This window comes from Sapajus apella, unplaced genomic scaffold (genome assembly GCF_009761245.1).
Source record: "Sapajus apella isolate SASKATOON/1434 unplaced genomic scaffold, GSC_monkey_1.0 scaffold36, whole genome shotgun sequence".
Taxonomy (NCBI): Eukaryota; Metazoa; Chordata; class Mammalia; order Primates; family Cebidae; genus Sapajus; species Sapajus apella.
In genome coordinates, this window is record NW_022436976.1 from 2785420 (window position 1) to 2806276 (window position 20857).

A 20857-nucleotide genomic window follows, 5' to 3' on the forward strand; every position below is an offset into this window, starting at 1 on the left:
ATTATTGCTGTTTAGCAAACCAGACATGAGATATCCTGGAGGCACAATGTTTCTGGCAGAATGGCAAATGCAGAAGCCTTAAGACAGCTGTATATTGTCTTATATTTTCCTGTGTTTCATTTATATAAGGCTTGTCATCCAAACAAAACTATAACCTCTTGGGAGGAAGAATTCACTTTGTCTAATTTTTTCAGCTCCTTTCATTCTAGGCAAGTTGTGGGAATTAACAATGTGTTTGTTGAAATGAACTAGATATTTCCTGTAGTTGTTGAAGCCAGCTATATTTCAAAGTTGTTGAAGTCTGCATAATCAGTTTGAACTAGAAGCATTTTTATAACTTTTAACTTTATGTTGTTTACCAAGGGTCTAAAGTGAGCCAAACTTCAAAGCAGCCATTCATTTTCAGAGAGACAATATCATACACAAAACATTAATTTCCAGTGTCTTTACTGGTAGAATAATTGGAGATAATAAAAATTAAATAAAACTGGTACTTGTAATAGGAGAAATAACAACTTTTCACTATTTTGAGAATATAAGAAACATCAACTAGCTACATAAAAATAAATACCACATAAAGTATTAGGTTGGTGCAAAAGTAATTGCAGTAAAATAATAGCAATGTTCTTTTTATTAAGTTGGGTGACAGGCATGTGGTTGTTTATTCTTTATACATTTATAAATTTTCAACATATGGCCTATTTCATAATAAAATTGGACCTAAAAAATAGGTGATATGCCATAACTCAATGCCAGTTTATAAATTCCAGTTTGTAGTAAAGACACTGTGTAGAGTTCATGTTGCTGTGACTTCTAGTTAATTATTGCTTGAACAGTGTATTGGTCAAAAAGTCCCAAGTGCATATAAGACATAAAGGTTCAGCCATACATTTCCCCTTGTGATACTTTATAGGGTCGAATAACTCATTATGTAGTCAGGCTCTTTAAGAAAACTTAAAGCTGTTTGCTACATGAAGGAAGGCACTACTAGCAAGCCTGATTATGCCACTGTTTCTTCTGGGTATGCTAAACTTCTGAGGAAACAACTTTCCTCTAGAATTCATGTTCCTTAAGACTGTCAAAATGTTTGATGATTATGTTACTGGTAAATGTTTTTATGCATATCTCTTTGAACATTGTCAGTACTTAGTAAATATTAGACCATCAGAAGGAGCACATACTTTTAAATGCAAGTTGGTACCTTACTGAATTAAACTACTTTGCTGCTTTGGTTATTTTTCATCCTTTGCAAAGGCTATAAATTTAAGAAGATGATGTTTTTTGGCTTACTGTGTATTCCAGGTACTTCATGAAATGCTATTTCTCTCTTTATCTTTTATTCTGCACTGTTACACTAGAGGGTATACCTACTTTCAGTGAAATCCCATGCTCTCCAAGGATTTCATTATAGTGTATGCTAACATCAAAACATTTTTTGTTTGATTTAACAGAGAACAAGCAACTAGTATACAACTGAAGGAACCTCTCCCGTCAGGAATAGGAGGAATATGGTGTGTGTAATAAATAGTTTCTTAAAATGACTGAGTTATAAAACTGTCTTGTTCTTGGTTATGCACATTCTTTCTGAAGTGAAGCTGTCCCATGTCCCTTTTCTTCCATTCCTTCAGCTGGCATCATTGGAAACACATTGATTGGGAGGACTAGAAACAAGTGATTCTAATAGGGATAGTGGCACATGACAGCATGGCATTTTCAATCTTTACAGATTTTCCCTTCTATCTTAGAGGAATTTGTCCTTCCTCCATGAAAATTTAGCCATACTGACCTTCATATTATATTATTAATTTTTAAAATGTAGCATGGGCAGTGAGAAGTTTTGTCAGCCTATTATGGCGAGAACCTATATGTCAGAGTTAGGAATACTCTGAGAAAAGACATCAGTTGTTCCTGACCAGTTTAGGAAGTGGACGATTAACTAAATTAACTACAAATTTTATTTTTATAAATATCCACAGCCAGTTAGTCATGTAAGGGATACCTAATTTCTTGCAGCACATTATCTGAGTGGATAGGCTAACAGGCAATGTTTTGGTATGTGGCCTTATTTATAAAGTGGTTTCTCTGGCTCCTTCCTTCTTACTCTCTTTATCCTTCTTGCCCCTCTTTCCCCTCCCCCCCACCCTGGCCCCACAGATGCGCTTGCACACATTTATTGAGTGACTCTGAATGTTAATGATATGGCAAAGGTGTATCTCTGAGTCTTGATGAGTAATTTCTGTTATGGAATGAAGAAAAGCTGATTATGTTTCTGATTTTTATATTTTTATCTCAAATATTTTCCCTTTATTTTGTTATTCTTTGTTTACAGATACTCCGACCCTTTATTCCAATCATGTAGGAACAGCACATTCCTCATCATGACTATGTCATTTAAGAAATAATATTTTGCAGAAACAGAACAATCAATGCATAGCACTGTAGGTTAAGCAGCATGGCAGCAGGAGCATTTGGGGAGATTCTCAACTTCAGTAAAAAGCAGCAAGCATAAGGGGGAAATTAGAAATAGTAACTAATCATATGAATAAGCCTTTTTAAAGAATTCTTAAAAAAATAACACATACCCCTCTTTTTAGCCTCTGTGTTCTATGCCTGAGAGTACTGAGATAATGAAAAGACAGAAGTACTGCAGCAGTGACAGCAGTTATGATAGTAACAGCGGCTCTTCAGAATCTGACGAAAATGAAAAAGAAGAGTACCAAAATAAGAAAAGAGAAAAGCAAGTTACATATAATCTTAAACCCTCCAACCACTACAAATTAATTCAGCAACCCAGTAAGTCAATTTCTTCTAATTTAGATGTTATATCAAGAATTATGAAACTGAAATTATTAAACTCAATAAAAGGTCCTTGGGCCAAATGAACCCTGCTGTGTGTGAGAAGACCTGGATTCCATCTTACTTCCTTTCCCTAAACAGACTCAGGCACATCCCTTAATCCCTTTGAAGATCTGCAAATAGAAAACGAAAGGGCTGAATTAAGAATCTATTCTTCTATATTTCATCATTTTTGTTAGGTGCCAGATTTTTGCCTGGGTTTTGTAAAATGTGCCTCATGGTTAATCTGATGATTACATGTCTTTTAAGCCAATATATTCTCTCTCATTTAATTTCTACCTCTCTACTTTTTTCACCCACTTTGTTTTATACTGTCACTTTTATATATATAAGTACGTGTCTTGCTAGGCATTTTACTTGAATGGTTCTATAAGTCACATAATTGTGAAATAGTTGAACTTTTGTTCCCTCCCATTTTCATCACAGGTGAACACTTAAGTCAGGGCTTATGATGTGTAGGAAGTACTTAGGAGAGCAGTCAACCAGCTGCTCCATCTCCTTCCTTTCCTGCTTTCTTTTCTCTCCTTCTACCTGTATTTCTTTTTACATTCTCTGTGTCTTTCTTTGTCTCATCTTTAATTTATTCATCAGTTCCAAATGTGCAATATTTTGTCTGTGAGTTTTCTTTCATCCCCAAATGTCCAGTGTGGGATTGCTGTTTGCCTAGATTCAACTGGAAAACCCCTTCTTGATGCTGCCTCCAATCCAAGACTTCTGAACCCTTGTCTTTCATATCTCTATTTGCCTTGTGCTCCACTGTCCTAGGGTTCCATTAAAGGAACCAGTTCAATAATGCAGTGAACACAGTTGTGAGCCCTTGTTGACCCTCAGCAATGTATTTAATATGTTAACTTCCCTGATAACGTGGTTATTTTAAAACTAGTCTTAAACAGTTATGGCAAAATGCATGAAGAATAAAGAACCGACAGATGAAGCTTTTAGAGGAATGGTCTTTGTTTACACATTATTCTCTAAATAAATATGCTACTACTTCATATCTTTCATGGTTTCTGTCTTTGGAGCGGAATTGATGTATTGTGTTCTGTTTCATTTATTTATTTACTCATGCATTTAAGAAATGTTTGTTGAGCACCAATTACACAGTTTGTAAGCTATTTTATCACTTGCTTCTTTTTTTCTTAAGGATTCCTTAAATACTTCCAGTGTGTCTTTGTGTAAGTATGCCTCTGTGTTGGTTTTAGAAGCTGACATTTTTACTCCCAAATTTGGTCAGTTTTAATTCCCTTTCCTATCAGCTGGTGTGTACCTCCCTAATGGCATGAACTGATCGGGGATGAGGACAGGTTGGAGAAAAATTTGCTAACATTCCTATAGCGCTGAGATTGTTCTTTTTTCTCAGACCAATAGGTTAACAAATTGAGACCAGGCAATAGTGCACTAAAATATACAGATTTTTAAAATGTTTTTTAAGTGTGAATTTTCATTTTAAATCTAGCCTAATTTAATAAATATCTTTTTTATTAGTTATATTTTCTTTTTATATTCAAGAGGAATTGCAACAAGTCTTTCACTTTGTTTTATATTCTTTCTTTAATCTTACTAAGAAGCATTTTAGCCACAAATCCTACTTGAGTTTTGTCTCCAGAGTGATGCTGATGATCAAGGACAAAATCCAGATTATGTGTAACACTTTCTCTTGTAGATAGTTTGAAAAATTCCAGCTTGTTGCAGCTTCAGAGGATATGCAAGTTGCAATGATTTTTTTGTGAATCTACTCAAACATCATTGGCATGTCTAGCTACTTAGTTATTCTGTCTGAATTTCTAGCATGTGTAGGAAAAAAAAGAAACCTGTGATGATTCAAGAAAAGGAGATTTTCCTTCTGCCCAGCGATCAGGTTATATACAACCAAACCATTACCATAAGTCCTCAAAGGTAGTAGGACTACAGTGCAGTTACTAGCACATGCCTTGGGTATTTTCTTAGTTTAAGTTTGATCTTGGTGCACATTAAATATGTGCAATTTTTTATAAAAAAAAAAATTGACCAGTGGTGTGTTCCTCACATGGCCCTTCTCCCCTTCTCTAGAAACACAGAAACAGTGTCCTTTTGAAAAGTGGCGAGAGTTTCAGGTTAAGAAGGAAGTTAATGTTGGAACAAAGAGAAGGGTTTAAAAAAATATTTTATAGCTTTAATGAGCATACCTTTTTGTACTCTCTCAAATTTAATTTGGAAGTACATCTCTAAATATAAGGTTTTTATCTATTCCCTTATAAAGGTTTAAATTTTTTTCAACAGCTAATGAAGAGAAATATTTGGGTATTCAACCTGACTTCATGTGAGTTTTACTACATTATTTAATTAATGAAGATATACTCCCCAAGCAGAGAAAGAATATACAACAGAGGATGTATAGACCATATGAGCTGAAAAAAGATAAAAATATTGACAGTATTGAGTGGTGATCTATTTCCCTGTGTCAGGAGTAAAAATTTATCTAGAACAGTTGGTTTTCTTTCTTTGATGTTCTTATTATGCATTCGGGAAGATATTTTATGGTTTCCCCTAGATACTTGTTCTGATAACAACCCTTTGGATCCATATGTTTTTTCCTTCACTTAAGTCTTTTACTACTGGAATTTAACCTACTTAAAAGAAATTCTTTACTCTTGTGAATTAGAATACTCTCTGCTCAGTACTATTTATAATAACAGATTCTGTATTTAAACTGCATTAGGATAATCCGTATATTTTTCTTTTATTTTTTTTTCATGGGTTCTAAATTCTGTAACTTACCTATTTAGCCTGCCCACTCTCTATACTCCTTTACAACCCTCTCTATGAATCTTCATGTAAATTAGTCAATCTCAAACCTATACACAGACTTATAAGTGACCAGTCAAATCCCAAGGGATAGTGGATAGCCTCATGGTATTATAGAAAAAGGGAAGACACTGGGATTAGATAGGGTCAGGATTGAAACCTGAGCTTGACCACTTTCTTGCTGTATGACCTTGAAAAAGTTCTTTCTCTGAGCCTCTGGGCAATGGAGATACCTACTTCAGAGGGTTTCCATGAGGACTAAGATAAAAATGTAGTACCTAGCACAATGCTTGGCTTATAGAAGGTGCTCCATAAATGTTAATTTTCCTTTCTTCTGGTTCATTAATCTCATGTTTCGAGGATAAAATGTTGAAGGATTGTTTATAGTATTATTCCCACAAGAGCCATTTTTTATACATCACAAGGGTTCTTCTGCAACAAGTTCACTGTTGTTGGAAAATTTATTCCAAACTCATATTCTCAAGATGATGCCTACGCTTTGACGTTTATTGCTGCTCCGCTACCAGCTGCTCTAATCTTTAGTTTATATAAACTGAATATAGTGAAAAACTTGTATTAATACTGCTACTGTAGTATCCTTCTTCTCCATCTCTGATAGGCTCCATAAGGCGTTCAGTCAGTTGCCCTCGGTCCATCTCTGCTCAGTCACCTTCCAGTGGGGACACCCGCCCATTTTCTGCTCAACAAGTGATATCTGTGTCACGGCCAACTTCTGCATCTCGGTCACATTCTTTAAACCGTGCTTCCTCCTGCATGAGGCATCTGCCTCACAGTCATGATGCCTGCTCTACCAACTCGCAAGTGGTAGGTCATCTGTTTTGCTCTTTTAAGACTACAGGGAGCTCTGTATTCAGAATCTAGGTGGCAAAGGGGATCAGCTGAGAGGAGGACAGAGTGAACCTCAGATCCTTTCCATAATTCAACTCATGACCTCTTGGAATTTGGATTGTTCACCTTTCTTAGTTTACAATTTAGTATGACTTTTAAAAGGTTCAGACTTTATCACATAACTCAAAGATGAACACTAAGGATAGTGTTATTTTATTTTCCATTTGCTGATATAGTAGGATAACATTATTGAAAATTTCCTGAGTAAATGTGTGGTTTTGCAGTATATTGTGCAGCCTATCTTTAAATTTGAGAAAATTTGGAAAATTTTACTTAATGTGACAGTTGATTAATAGGTTAAAAAATGATAAATTCTCCTTAGAGCACTTAAGTATAATGCTATTTATAATGTGTTCTGTATATTAAATTAACATATAGTATTCCATTGTTCGCATGAGTCCCAGAGATTTGGTACGCAGAAAGTAGTGAATGTAATTTGTAAGAAGGCTGACTTTTAGATGCTCAGATAGCTCTAATTACCTTCACACAGACTAGGGATTTAGTTAATTTGTTTATTTAATATGGATTATGTTTCCAAAGGGAAGTCAGGAAATATAAGTGAATTAATTTCACTTGATAACAATGAATTTTTTTTTCTAATCAACAAAAACTGCTTAAGGTATATGTAGCAAATGAGACTGACCAGGAAGTCCCTTTTAAGTATTTATATTCTTATTTTAGTACTTTGAGCTAAATAAGTATAAACTTGTGGAAGTGTGAAAGACACTCTTGGGATTTGTATCCATTTAATCCAGAGAATTCACAAGTGTAAAAGAAAATTTTCTTCCTTTTTCATTGTTATTGTTTTCGATTAAAAGTGCATCATTTTTACCTAGAAATATCTTTCAGATTATACTGGCACAATGAAATAAGACCCCCTCCAAATATCTGTATTCTTTCAAATTTAAGAGTGAGTCTTTGCGGCAACTGAAAACAAAAGAACAAGAAGATGATCTAACAAGTCAGACCTTATTTGTTCTCAAGGACATGAAGATCCGGTTTCCAGGAAAGTCAGATGCAGAATCAGAACTTCTGATAGAAGATGTGAGTATCTGATGTATCTAAAATGCCAAGGAGCTGGTACCTTTTTATTCTTCTTAAAATATTAAAATTTATTTTATGAAGGCATTATGCTCAATGACATAGTAAATTTAATTGATGTTCTTTTCAACTTCTACTAGCTTTAGAAAATACAAGGGTTTATTTTAATTATTACAACTCATGAACAGTGAGATCAGATTATAATCATTGGTATAAAATATCTTGTAGTATGTAGTGCTGTTTCAGTGATAAATCTGCTTCATTAAGTGAGAATAATTAGTGTTAAATAATTATTGTTCTTAATGATTAAGCAAATATCATGTTAAACCTGCTTCTATAAAGACTTAGAATGAACTAATATGGAATGGAGTATGATGAAAAGCATGGGGCCTTGAAATAAAATGTCAAGAATAGTTGAGTGTGACACTTCAGATGTCACATTTTTGGGGTCAGATTTTGAAATGACTTATGCGGAATTGTGTGTTTTTCTCATTACACACACATGTGCACCACCAAGTGGAACATTCTAAAATGGTAAAGGGTCCTAAAATTCACATTAAGATCATTGACTTAATTTAGAAAGAAGGTCCAAGTTATTGCAGTTATTTTTGGTGAAAGCATTTCTTTGCCTGAGGTTACATTTCTTCATTCAAACATCCTTTTCATTCTTAGATAATAGAACCTTGTTTTTTGGGGGACATGCATATGCACATATATATATATAAAATTTTTTTTTCTAGGGGAGATGCACCATCTAGTGGCCAGTTATGGGATAAAAGCCACAGCCATGCCCTTGGCCTTTTTGTTTTTTGCATATACTTTAGACCTGTACTAAAGTAAGCCTGTAGAAACAACAACAACAGCAAAAAACAAACACAAAAGAGACTTTCTTGCTGAAAAATACCCATGACTGCAATTTATATTATGTAGTGATGACACAGTCATAGGCAAAGCCCCCAAATATTATACATTTTGTGTTATATATATTTTTAAAAAGTGAAAATGGTAACTTGTTTGCAAGCTAGCTGCTACTTAAGTTACATCAAAGGAAATGAAAGAAAACATTGGGTGTAAAGTATTATGCTAGATGTGCTTTTATTTACCTATGTTATCTTATTTGATAAAGTTATTTTCTACATATAGCCAATGACTTTGTACCACTTTATTTTATGTATTTCTTAGAGATATTAGTTATATCCCATCTTTTTGAATAAAGTAGAAGAAAGTTAAACTATCAGAGAGTAAAACTAATATTTGTGACTATCGTGATTGTTCTATAAAGAATGTATATAGGCTTATATAATTAATAAAATATAGTTAATAATTATGTCAGACACCAAATTGTTTACTGTATATTCACTATATGTGGTAAATATTTTAATCTGTTTGCTACAGTATATATTACAAGACTGTATATTCAGAACTTTTACAGACTTGCAGAAAAACCAAAACAAAGTTGCAGAATCCTCATTTTATATAGGTGCCTTCTAATGTATTATTCAATATTTTATTACTATGAGTGATGTCATAAATCAGCCTCTAAAATAAAAATGAAAAATCTATGTCTTGGATTTCTTCCCAAATCTCATGTGCCCTAGAGACATTTGACTTTCATTCATTAGAGATTTTTTGTTTTTGTTTTTGAGACAGAGCCTCACTCTGCTGCCCCAGGCTGGAGTGCAGTGGTATAATCTTGGCTCACTGCAACCTCTACCTCCTGGATTCAAGTGATTTTCATGCCTCAGCCATCCAAATAGCTTGGATTACAAGCATGCACCACCACACTCAGCTAATTTTTATATTTTTAGTAGAGACGGGGTTTTGCCATATTTGCCAGGCTGGTCTTGAACTCCTGGCCTCAAGTGATTTGGCTGCCTCGGCCTCCCAAAATGCTGGGATTACAGGTGTAAGCCACAGATATTGTATTCTTAATACAACTAGAATAGAAAACTTTGGATGTAGATGGGTTCTTTAATTTGTATTTGAAATCTTTGCACATCTTTTTATGAAAGCCGGCATTATTTGTTGCAAGTAACATTATAGTGCTTTTACACAAATTAATTTAAAAATGGGTTTTAACCTGTTTATTTACTTATTATTTCTTTTGATGACCATTCTAGATAAAATTTATTAATGTCTGTCCCCCCAAACAGATCATCGATAACTGGAAGTATCATAAAACCAAAGTGGCTTCATATTGGCTCATAAAATTGGACTCTGTAAAACAACGAAAAGTGAGTAATGCTTAAAAACAGTTTTTTCCTCTTGGATTATGTATTAAGCTAGGATCATTAAGCCACATTCATAGACAAACTTTATATTTGCTCATTTGTTTACTCATTTCTTCAACAAATACTTACTAAGTACCTATCATGTGTCAGGCACTCTTCTAGGTTCTGAGGATACAACAGTGAACTTTTTAAAATCCATGCTTTCATAGAACTTACATTCTAGTTAAGGTGTCTGATAATAAATATGTAATAGAATGTAAGGTAGTACAGTCAGCCTTCTGTGTCTGTGGGTTTCACATCCATGGATGCAACCAACCAGGGGTTGAACATGTTTGGAAAGAAAAAGGATGGCTGTGTCTGGTACTGACAATGTATAGACTTTTTTTCTCTTGTCATTATTCCTAAACAATACAACAGTATAACAAGTATTTACATAGCATTTATATTGTATTAGACATTATAAGTAATTATAAGTAATCTATAGACGATTTAAAGTATACAGGAGGATGTACATAGGTTATACGCAAACATGACGTCATTTTATATCATGGACTTGAATATCCATGGATTTTGCTATCTGGGGTTGGAAACCAATCTCCATAGGTGCAGAAGGATGACTGTATTAAGTACTGTGAAGAAAAATACACTGAGATAAAAAATAGAGAGAAGGTAGTATTTGAGCAGAGACTTAAATGAGAATCATGCTATACAGATATCTACAGAGACAATGTTTCAAGCAGAGGGAGGAACAAATTCAGAGAACCTGAGGTAGAAATTAGTTTGATGTGTATATGAAGCAGAGCAAGGCACCATTTTATTTATGTATTTGTAGGATAGTCTGTCTTAGCTGGAAAAGAGTGAGTGATGGAGTCTTGGTAAAAGATAAGGTTGGACAGATAGGGAGGTCTTAGTTCACAACTTTATAGGCTGTGGAAAGATACTGAAATTTATTCCAATTGATGAGTAACCACTGGAAATTTTGAGTAGAGAAGTTACATAGCCTGTTATAATTTAAGGGAATCATGAGAACTACTTGTGAAGAATAGAACTAGGGGAGAGGGATTTTTGCAGAATAGAAGTAGGGACCAGCTAGAAGGTTTTTAGGGTAACTGAGACAAGAGCTAATGGGTGCCTGGCTAGGGTGGCAGCTGAATGGATGGAGGCTGGAGAAAGAGGGGGAGGGTTTTGCTGTTTGTGTTGTTTCATTTTATTTTGATTTTGACCATGTTGATGTTGATATATTGATTGGACATCCAAGTGAAAATGTTTAGTGTATAGTATGAGTTTTGAGTTTAGGGCTGATGGTGTATGGTGAACACAAATTTAGGAGTCTCCAAGATATTTAAGGTGTTGACTAGATATTACCTAGAGTTTCAAGGACTGAGTCCTAGGCCACTCCTACATGTAGAAATCAGAGAGATGGGGAGAATCCATCAAAGGGGACTGAGAAGGAGCAGCCAGTAATACGTGAAAAAAACATGAGAATTGGGTGTCCTTGAAGCCAAGTAAAGAAATTATTTTAAGGACAGAGTAATCAGTTGTGTCACATGTTGCTGACAGAGGCTGTAAGCTGAGCAGTAAGAACCGACTATAATTTTTGGCAATGTGGATGTTAGTGAAGACCCCAATCATAAATCTAGAGGGGCGGTGGGGAGTAAAGCTTGGATTATGTACAAGAGAAGAAGAGTGGAGAGCAAAACACCACAGCTACTACAGGCACTGTTTCAAGGAATTTTGCTATAGAGGGGAAAGGGGAATGTGGTGGTGGTAGATGGAAAGGGATGTGGGCCAACAAGAAGGATTTTTTTTTTTTAAGATAAAAATATTTACAGTTTGTATGATGGTAATGATTTAGAAGAGAGGAATGGCGCAGGAAAGAGGTGATGAAAAAGTCTTGAGTAAGTAAGCTGTGAGAGTGGGAGGGTTGTCCTAATCAAGAACATTTCTTCTAACAGGAGGGAAGGGAGGTACATGGGAATGTGGTGGGAAGATGGGAAAGCTTTCTTCTGGTGGGGAGGGTTCCGGAGATTTGGGGAGACAGTATAAGGTACATAGTAGCCGTCTTGGAGAGTGGGAGAGTAGAGTGGTCAACACCATGAAGGGCCCAACAACTGCACTGTAACATTGTTTTCTGGGAGATAGGCTATTTTAGTAGCAGGGTGAAGTTGTATTCCTTCAGTAATACAAACTACCATTTGCCCTTTCTAGGAATTATCATGAATAAGCTGAAACCTGATGCTGATTACATGCTGACTGTTAAATTATATACTTTTATCTGAGTAAGCTGAACTCACTGTTGCACATTAACTGGTTCAACAAATATCTACTTAGTGTCCTGCCATGTGCCACGTAGAGTGCACTGTTGATGAGGGTATAGCAAAGCTAGCAACAGAGGCAGATTGCAAAACACAAGGGAAGCCCTGAATATGTGTTTCCAAGTCACTGACTTTGGCTTTGATTAATTAAGATAAGGACTTTTTATTAGAATTGGAACCCTGAATTTCCTTAAGTCCATATAATTTTTGTGATCTAGAAGAGAGAGAAGTGTAGGTAAGTTGCTAATTAAAACAAAACAGAGAGTAAGATATTAATAATACAGGATATATGTGGCATTTCAAATGCCAGTAGAAAAAAGATGATTTTACCACTAAATGGTGCTGAAACAGTTATCTATTCGTAAGAAAATTAAGTCGGAGTCTTAATTCTCACCATATAAAAACAAACTTCATATAGATTGCAGTTTCCTATGTAAAAAAGAAAATATTAAAGATTTAAAAAAATACGTAAAGATAAGTTTATAATCTTAGAGTAGGAAAATATCTTAAGAAAGTACCTAAAACCTAGAAGGTTTAAAGGAAAACATCAACATATTTGATTACATAAAATCTTATGAAATGTAACAGGTATCTTAAAAGGCAGAAATTGTCAGGGCATCTGGGGGAGCATAGAGGAGTTTGAGGAAGACTGTTAAGTGTAGCACATAAAATGAAAAGTAACACTAACGAACCAGTACCTACTACAAATCAGTCAGCAAAAGAAACTTGCCTATAAATATTGACAAACAAAATGGCAAAGCAAATAAGAATAGCCATGAAAAGACAACTTATGGATTTCAGATAGCCATTTAACATGTAAATAGATCCTTGGGCTTAGTAATGAAGAAGAAAAAGCAAGTAAAAACCATCATATGTGCAAAACTTAATAAGACACGTGATATCCAGTGATGGAAATAGCATGGATAAAAGGGCCTTTGCTATACTATTAGAGAGAGAGTACATTGGTATAAGTCTTTAAGAAAATAATTTGTAGTCTTTATTAAAATTACATATGTTCATAACCTTATGAGTCAGCAAAACCACTTCCAGCATTCCATCCTACAGAATAATTGCCTGAATATACAAAAGATTTATGTATATGAGCATTCATCACAGTGGTAAGGTATCTCTGTGGAAAGGGCATGTGAAGTAATGGTGCTGTGAGTTTGTTGTGGTTGAGGTAGAAATAAAGGAAAGAAGCTGATAGCGTCTCTCCCTGACCCCAGGACCTTGCTTCGGCTGTGCTTGCTGCCTAGAATCCCTTCTTTACAATCTCACACCACATTTTTTCAAGGTCCAGTGCCATCTCCTTCACAAAGCATCTAGAGCCCCCTGCAACCAGATATCTTTCCCTGCTTGAATTCTTCATGGCACTTTGTACTCAGTTATCTTATGATCTCCCTTGAGAAATCTATGGATTTTTTTTTTTCCAACCCTCTAAAAAGCCAGAGGCAGGTCTCATTTTTTAGTTACCTGCAGGAGGCTTTCTATCAATTTTTGTTGATTCCATTCTAGACTCTTTGAATTCTAGACTCAATAGCAAGCTAGCTGCTTCTTTCTGTGCCCTTCTTTCCTTACTTGCTAGTGATATGTTTATTTGAACAGCAATAATAAGACAGTGCTGTTCTGTTTTTTGCATGTGATGTGAAAGGGTCTGATAAACATTGATGGGATGATTAAATGATATGTGTGAATAATAATATTTGCGAATTGGAAGAAACAATTAATTTCATATGTTTTAGGGTTGCTATGTTCAATTGACTTTCTACATGTAGAGGAAAAATAAATGCTTGTTTATAAATTTACTATTGAGTGCATATACCAATATATCTACTTCTTTGATACTGATTTACTCCAAGAATATTTGGAGTGAACTATTTTTATGTAATCTTTTCTTCCAGTTCTCAGATGTACAACCACCTTTAAGTATTAATCATACCCTGTTATGTTGAGGAGTGGAAGCACTAATGTGAGGGGGAGGAGCTTCATTACAACTTTTATACTCCGCTACCCTTTTTTTTTTGAGCTTCTTTGTTGTTTCTTCCTTTTGGTATAAATCAAAGTATTGTGTTTCCTTTGTGCTTGCAGAAAGTAACGATGTGTCCCATTTTCAATAAAAGCTTGTTAATGTCCCACAGTTTACACTACCCAAACATTTACTGTCATTGTTCTACATAGATAATTTAATAGACAATTCTGTTTTTGGCAGAAAAATGCATATCTTGAATTTTGGCTCTTAAAAGAACAGAAAGGGCTGATTTTAACCAGAGCAAGTTTATCTTGCAAAGATGCTCAATTTTATGAAGACCTGAAAGTCGCTGAGGAATGCTACTCCCAGGCTGTGAAAAGAAGTGGAAGCCCAGGTCTTAAACATGTGCAACTTGCTTGTACCAATTTTTCTTGCTATCCTCATGATTCTTGTGGCTTCTTTTCTTCCTTCAACAATTTTGTTCTTTAAGAGGCCTTCCCAAAACAGACTCAAATTTCTCAGATATATAGTGAAAGATGAGGCATGTTTGGGAAAAGAAGCAGAGGATAGCTTTCAGCAGCAATCCTTCTGTGATGACATTCTTCCTTTTACTCAGGTAATTTAAGACTCCTTACCCATGAATAACTATTTAATATAAGGAGCTTTATATTAAAACTTTAATATAAAGTTTTGTAAAACTTTCCATTTTTATAAAGTTAACCCTGACAAAATTTATAGGTTCTTTTATCTGTATTCACAAAAAGAAGCATAATATATATACACATCATGAATACAAATCATCAAGACAGCCAGCAATGCAAACCAGCCAGGATGAGGTATTGACCTCTAATGTAAACAGATTCTCATTGGGATTTAAAACAAAACAAAACAAAACAGTTTTTTACTAAATAAGTACCATTGGAATTAATTATGTGAAATACTTAGAATTCATCTGACAAGAATAAGAGAAAATTATAGAGGTAATTTTGAAAATAAACATTGGAACAAATTTAAATGTGTTTAGCTGATTTATTTATATACATGTATTTAATATGCAATTTTTTTTCTCTACCTCTTCCCTTCCATAAGTTTATTTCAGATAAACTCAGAGGTAAAGTTACCAGACAGTGAATGACTGAAATATTTTTTTCCTGACAATACAAGAGCTAATAATGAGTCAAACTGCATTGAAAAAATGCTTTATATGGTGAAATTAGAGAGGCAAAAGCATGTAATAGAGTTACTAGACCTCTTTTCATTACATGACATCGTAGTGGACATATCATGAAGCAGTATGGACTTGAGTTCAGTATTGCCTATGCCCTTTATCTTGGACAGGTGACTTCTCAGAACTTCTCTGAGGCTTACAACATTAATTACTGAAGGGCCCTTGTGATGAAGCGAGACATCATAAGAGAATGTACTCTAGCCTTAGAAGGGGTAAAATGCAGGCTGAATTTTTTTTTTCTACTAAGGTTCCCCATGTCAGACTGATTCTCTGATGCATTTTATTTTAGTAAGAATTCTTCATATGGGGTTTCCTTTTGTATAGAGTATATAGAAATAATGTAAAAAAATTGTCTGTTCGCCTATAACATATTGATCATTTATTTGACTATCAGTTAGAAACTTGTGCTATTGTCTTATAAAGCTAGAAACTGCATCCAAGAAACTAAAAGAAACCTGGAAATGCAGGTCAGCTGTGGAATGCTGAATTAGGTATTAGAAAAATATATCTGTTTAGAAAGCTAAGGACATAACTAATATACATTAGATGCATACTAATCAGATCTATCCTTCTTTTGGCTGTGATGTCAGTCAATAATCATTAAAAAGCTTTACCAGCTTAATCTTCTGGGAGGCAGACACTAAGATGGAATTAAGAGTGAAAGATTTTTTTTTTTTTTAATGGAAAATACCCAAGAAAGATAAAGGGGAGAGAGAGCTCAAGTAGATAGGAAGAGCCTTGGGACTACAATGCAGGTCTGACACTTACAAATGCAAGAGAGGAGGACTGGGTAGGAAGAACCTCGGACTTTAGTGGATCTCTGAGAAAGTCTTGGTCAGGATGATGGGTGGCCCAAAACAAAGACTGCCTGTTGGAGGGATCACAGTGAGCAGATACAGCTCTTCATTTGTATCCCAGCCATGCTTAGTCCTTGGCTGGGAACCATCTTGGGAGAGCATAAGCATGGCTTGAATATTGCAGTGGATCCCAAATGGGGAAGCCATCAGCTTAACTGCATTATTTGAAAAATGGTAATTTAAATGGCACATCTCCATGGCTACCACAAAGGCTGTGTGTGATACATTTTAATTTAACAAACATTTATTGGTTGCCAATTTATACAAATAATATCCTAGGCACTGTTAGGGATTTTGAGAGTTGTTTACTCAATCATTTATTTGCTCACTTAATCATGCATTCAACAGATATTTATTGAGGGACTGTCCTGCCCCAGGCACTATTCACGGTATGGAGGCACAAGACTCTTTATTTAAGTATCTTAATTCCATTTAGAGACCATTGTTGAAATATGTATCTTACTTTTCCTGTTCCACAATTGAGGCATTGGTTGTTTATTAGCCTGTTATAAAGCTCCAAGAGTAGAATGACATACACACAAAGTCTTCCACATGCTTTCCTCTTTTGTGTTCTTGGAAATAAAAAAAATTATTTGCTTTCAAATTTTCCTTAATGTATGTAAAATGTAAAGATCAAGAGTATGGGAATTAAATGCTGAAAAGAAACCTCACCAGGTAAAGATGGAAATAGTTAATCTTATTTAATGTCATGTTGTGGTAACTTGATACTTGCATAATTTAGCTTTCTGCCAAGAATGCAGTTGCTTTATATAGTTTGTGAGGAGTATATATGAAGTATGAAAATATAGCCATGTTGGTGGGCTGTGAAGAATGCCATATTTGCTGAAAAGCATATTCTCTGATGTGATATGTAGGCATAAACTAAGAATAGAGGATGAAGAGAAATAACTAATGATATTAAGGTTGTACTATATTTGCATTTATTTTAGGGTACTAAGAGATCCTTGTTTATCAAGTATTAGTTCTCTAAATAGCAACTTATTTTTAATACCTACCATAGCTGTTTCTGCATGCATTTTGATGATACTATTTTCCATCTTTGTTTTATTCAGGCTGACATAGATGCTGTTCAGAGCTGTTTGTTTTGCATCAGCAAAGATGCCTTTACCCTATAGCCATCGCTGCTGCATGCATCATTAGTACAGCATGTAGTGATTTTAATGTTATTTCTAAACCGCCTTTACCTCATGCCATTATTTTAATTTAGGACCAACTGTTCAGCCATATGGAGCAGTTTGTCATTCAACATCTGTATGCTCTTGTAAAATATGAATTTTTCTATGTGCTTTATGCCATCAAATGTGCTATATTTCATATGGAAAAGACAAATCTTTTCATTTTATTAATGTTGTCATTGACTGAATCTCCCATTTATTTTTTTCCTTGGAGAGCTTAATGTTGGATTGGGATGCTTTTAAAAGTCATAATATAAGGAAACGGATACCTATATTCTATAAGTTAGCCTCACTTGAGCCCACAGATAAACACAAGAGCACCTTGCTGATCATTTATTTTTGAGTTTCACAAATTATTCATCTTCTACCCAATTTCTTCAATCCCCAAAGCAGCAGAAATCCAAAAAAGAAAAAGCATCGCAAGTACAACTGGCACTAATTTATCTCATTCCAGTCTGATTTCTTGCCTGCCTGCTCTGTGCTTTCTTAAAATTATTTGGTGTTTTGCTAAAAGTGCAGTAATTGTCTCCCCATCTGTATAGCCTTCTAAGCAAACTATTCCATACTCTATGGCAATAAAGGAGGGGGTGCCTAGGCAGTCTTGTTTGTACACAGTGATCCCACCCTCTTCCCAAATACTGTTTGACTAGAGATGAATCTGAATCTAAGAAGAGATAATGGGATTCTCTTCTAGGCTTTTGCGGCTGGCGTCTGGAAGAAACAAATTGTGAGGCAGTGCTGGATGTGGTTAAGAGGGTAGGTCTGGATTCAGTGAACTGGGTAATCTTGGGCAAGTTACTTATCTGCTTTGAGCCTGAGTTTTCTCGTCCATAAAATAGGGATCGAAAATGTTTTCACAACCAAGAACATTTTCATACCCCTAGGCAGCAAAACCTAACCCACCTGAATTCATTTGGTGACAATGACCTGACCAGAAGTTATGTATTGATTTTGTCTATCTCTTGGTTTGAATATTTACATTTTATTCCTGCAGAAATAATAATATGTATGATTATGGAATCTAGCCTCGAGAGTTTTGGAAAGGGACTGTGGACCAATGGTTTCTAACTCATGTTTTTGTTTTGAGAATTAAATGAGTTAATATATGTAAAAGTGCTTAGAACAAGTGCTTGGCACATGGTAAGTTCTCTTAATGATTTTTACCTTGTCTATATAGGTGTTACTTTCTTGCAAGGAATGACTCACTAAGACAGGAACCTATTAAATGATAGACCTTGTCTTAAGCCTTGGGGACATGGTAACTTTATGAGCAAGATGGGCACAATTACCTCCCTTTTTGTATATAACAATCTCCATTAATTAAACAGGAAATTAAAATAAAATAAGATGATTGCTAATAAAGGAAGAACTCATCATTAAGGTATCAAACTTAAGGTCTCCCTAAGAAGTGGCGTTTGAAGTGAAACACAGAAGTTTATCAGATGAAGAGATAGGAGAAGATTGTACCAGGCAGAGGAAAGAGCTTATGTGAAGGCTTACAGGAGAGCTGAAGAATTTGGGTTCCTGTTTCCTTTGTGTTGCTCCAAGTCCTCCAAATTACAGGAGTGGGCCTCCCAGGACCAAAACTTGTCATCTTGGGGAGGCTCCTTGAAAACTGAAGGCAAAGAGAAACAAACAGGAATGCATGTTCCCAGTGGTTTGCTCTGGACAGGAAGGAGAATGTGCCTAGGTTGCCCAGACCATGCCAGTCTCACAAATCTTGGAAATTGCTTCTTAAGCAGGGGTGCCTGATGGGGTGCCATGATGCTTGCAGATTTTTCCATCTCCATATTGAAGAAAACATTAGGAATGGAGCAGAAGCATTCCCCATCCCTAACTCCCTGGCCCCATTCTGAAGTTGCTGCTTTTAGTCATGTACGGGCTAGAATATGGTACTGACATGCTTTTAAAATCTCTTCTAAATTAAGAAGAAAATATATACAGAGTAGTGGCCAAAAAAATCTCCTCTAAGTAATCCAGGTACAGTGATAGACCTTGTGCAAGTAACCTAGCACAGTGTTTGGCATAGAGCAGGCAGCTGATACCTGTTAGTAGCCCTTGAAGGGTATTTAAAAAGAAATGAATGAATACTCCATGATCTCAAATCCTTTATCATTTTGAAGTTGAATAATTATTTTATAATATAATGTGAAAACTGATGAACTTAAGGTAATGTTAAAATTGCCAGTATCAATAACACTTTTCAATTTGTTATTTTATCTAACTCATATTTATCTTTGATACTAATATATGGGTTATCTTGGCTACTTTTTAATTTTTTTCTTTCTGCATTATGCCTTTTTGCCTATTATTACTTATTAATATATTGATAGAAAGTGGAAAGGAAAATTGAGAAGAAAAGTGATTTAAATTTATCATTTACAGCTAGTGTTGATTATTCTATCACATTAGTCATGAGCACTGCTTTCTACACTAGAAAACATAAAGAGTTAAACGAACAGGTTAAATTAAAATTGTAAAAACTAAAAGGCTTTGATACTCATATTAATACCTTGATACTCATGTTTCAGCATTATTGTGAAAAGTTTTAAAATAGCCCTGTTTATAATGAAGCACTCGTTACCTGTAATAATGAGCCATTCCATGAGGTTTTAAACAAACTACTTTACTACAGATTGCATTTTCCCTCCTCATCCCCTGCCCCTTCCCCTGACACACTCTGACCTCCTGTAGGATTTGTATTACTGCCCCCCCACACAGTGCAGGAAGCTGGAAAAGGAAGCTGAGGAATGCTGCTGCTCACACAGTTCCCCGTGAGAAGCTGTAGTTCATAGTCTGCTATAAACACCACTTTGAAAACTTTTTACTAAATTTATTTTTAAACAAATGTTTATTCTAAATTTGCCTTGATCAGAGATAACTAATATCATTTCTTTAAATATTGCTGTTTTAAAGAGAAACAAATCATTCTTTGATCTGCTTCCATTTCTTCATGTTTGTGTCTGTTGAGAGAAATGCCTTTATTTAGTCTTTATGTTTGAAAGTCTTTTTCCCTTTTCATCTTTCACTTTCATTTTTATAGGCAGTTGCTATAATTATAGCTAGATAAACAAAAAGTGAAAAATCCACTTTGATAAATAGAAATCAGAGTATTAGTATTTGGTGTTTTGTTTTGTTGTTTTGTTGCTTTGTTGGAAATACCTGCATTGCGTAAGTATCAAGTACATGTGAGTTAGACAAAACAGTTTTTGGGGTTTACAAATTTTTTAGGTCTTTCCTCCCTCCCTTCCTCCCTCCCTCCCTTCTTTCTGTCCTTCCTTCCTTTCTTCCTTCTTCTTCTCCTTCTTTCTTCCCCCTCTGTCCCTCCCTCCCTTCCCTCCCCTCCCTCTCCTCTTCCCTTCTTCCCTCCCTCTCTCCCTCCCTCCCTCCCTCCCTCCCTCCCTCCCTTCCTTCCTTCCTTCCTTCCTTCCTTCCTTCCTTCCTTCCTTCCTTCCTTCCTTCCTTCCCTCA

General features: G+C 35.2%; 1 protein-coding gene across 2 annotated transcripts in view; it reads left to right on the forward strand.

The window, feature by feature from the left end:
- The window catches only part of TTLL7 (tubulin tyrosine ligase like 7), a 122925-nt gene that overhangs the window by 82051 nt on the left and 20017 nt on the right, over positions 1 to 20857 (forward strand). For both annotated transcript variants that reach the window (XM_032296450.1, XM_032296451.1), the window contains exons 15-18: positions 2595 to 2793; positions 6260 to 6465; positions 7459 to 7593; positions 9744 to 9824. In XM_032296450.1, coding sequence (XP_032152341.1) covers positions 2595 to 2793; positions 6260 to 6465; positions 7459 to 7593; positions 9744 to 9824 — 621 coding nt within the window. The remainder of the gene's footprint in view (positions 1 to 2594; positions 2794 to 6259; positions 6466 to 7458; positions 7594 to 9743; positions 9825 to 20857) is intronic.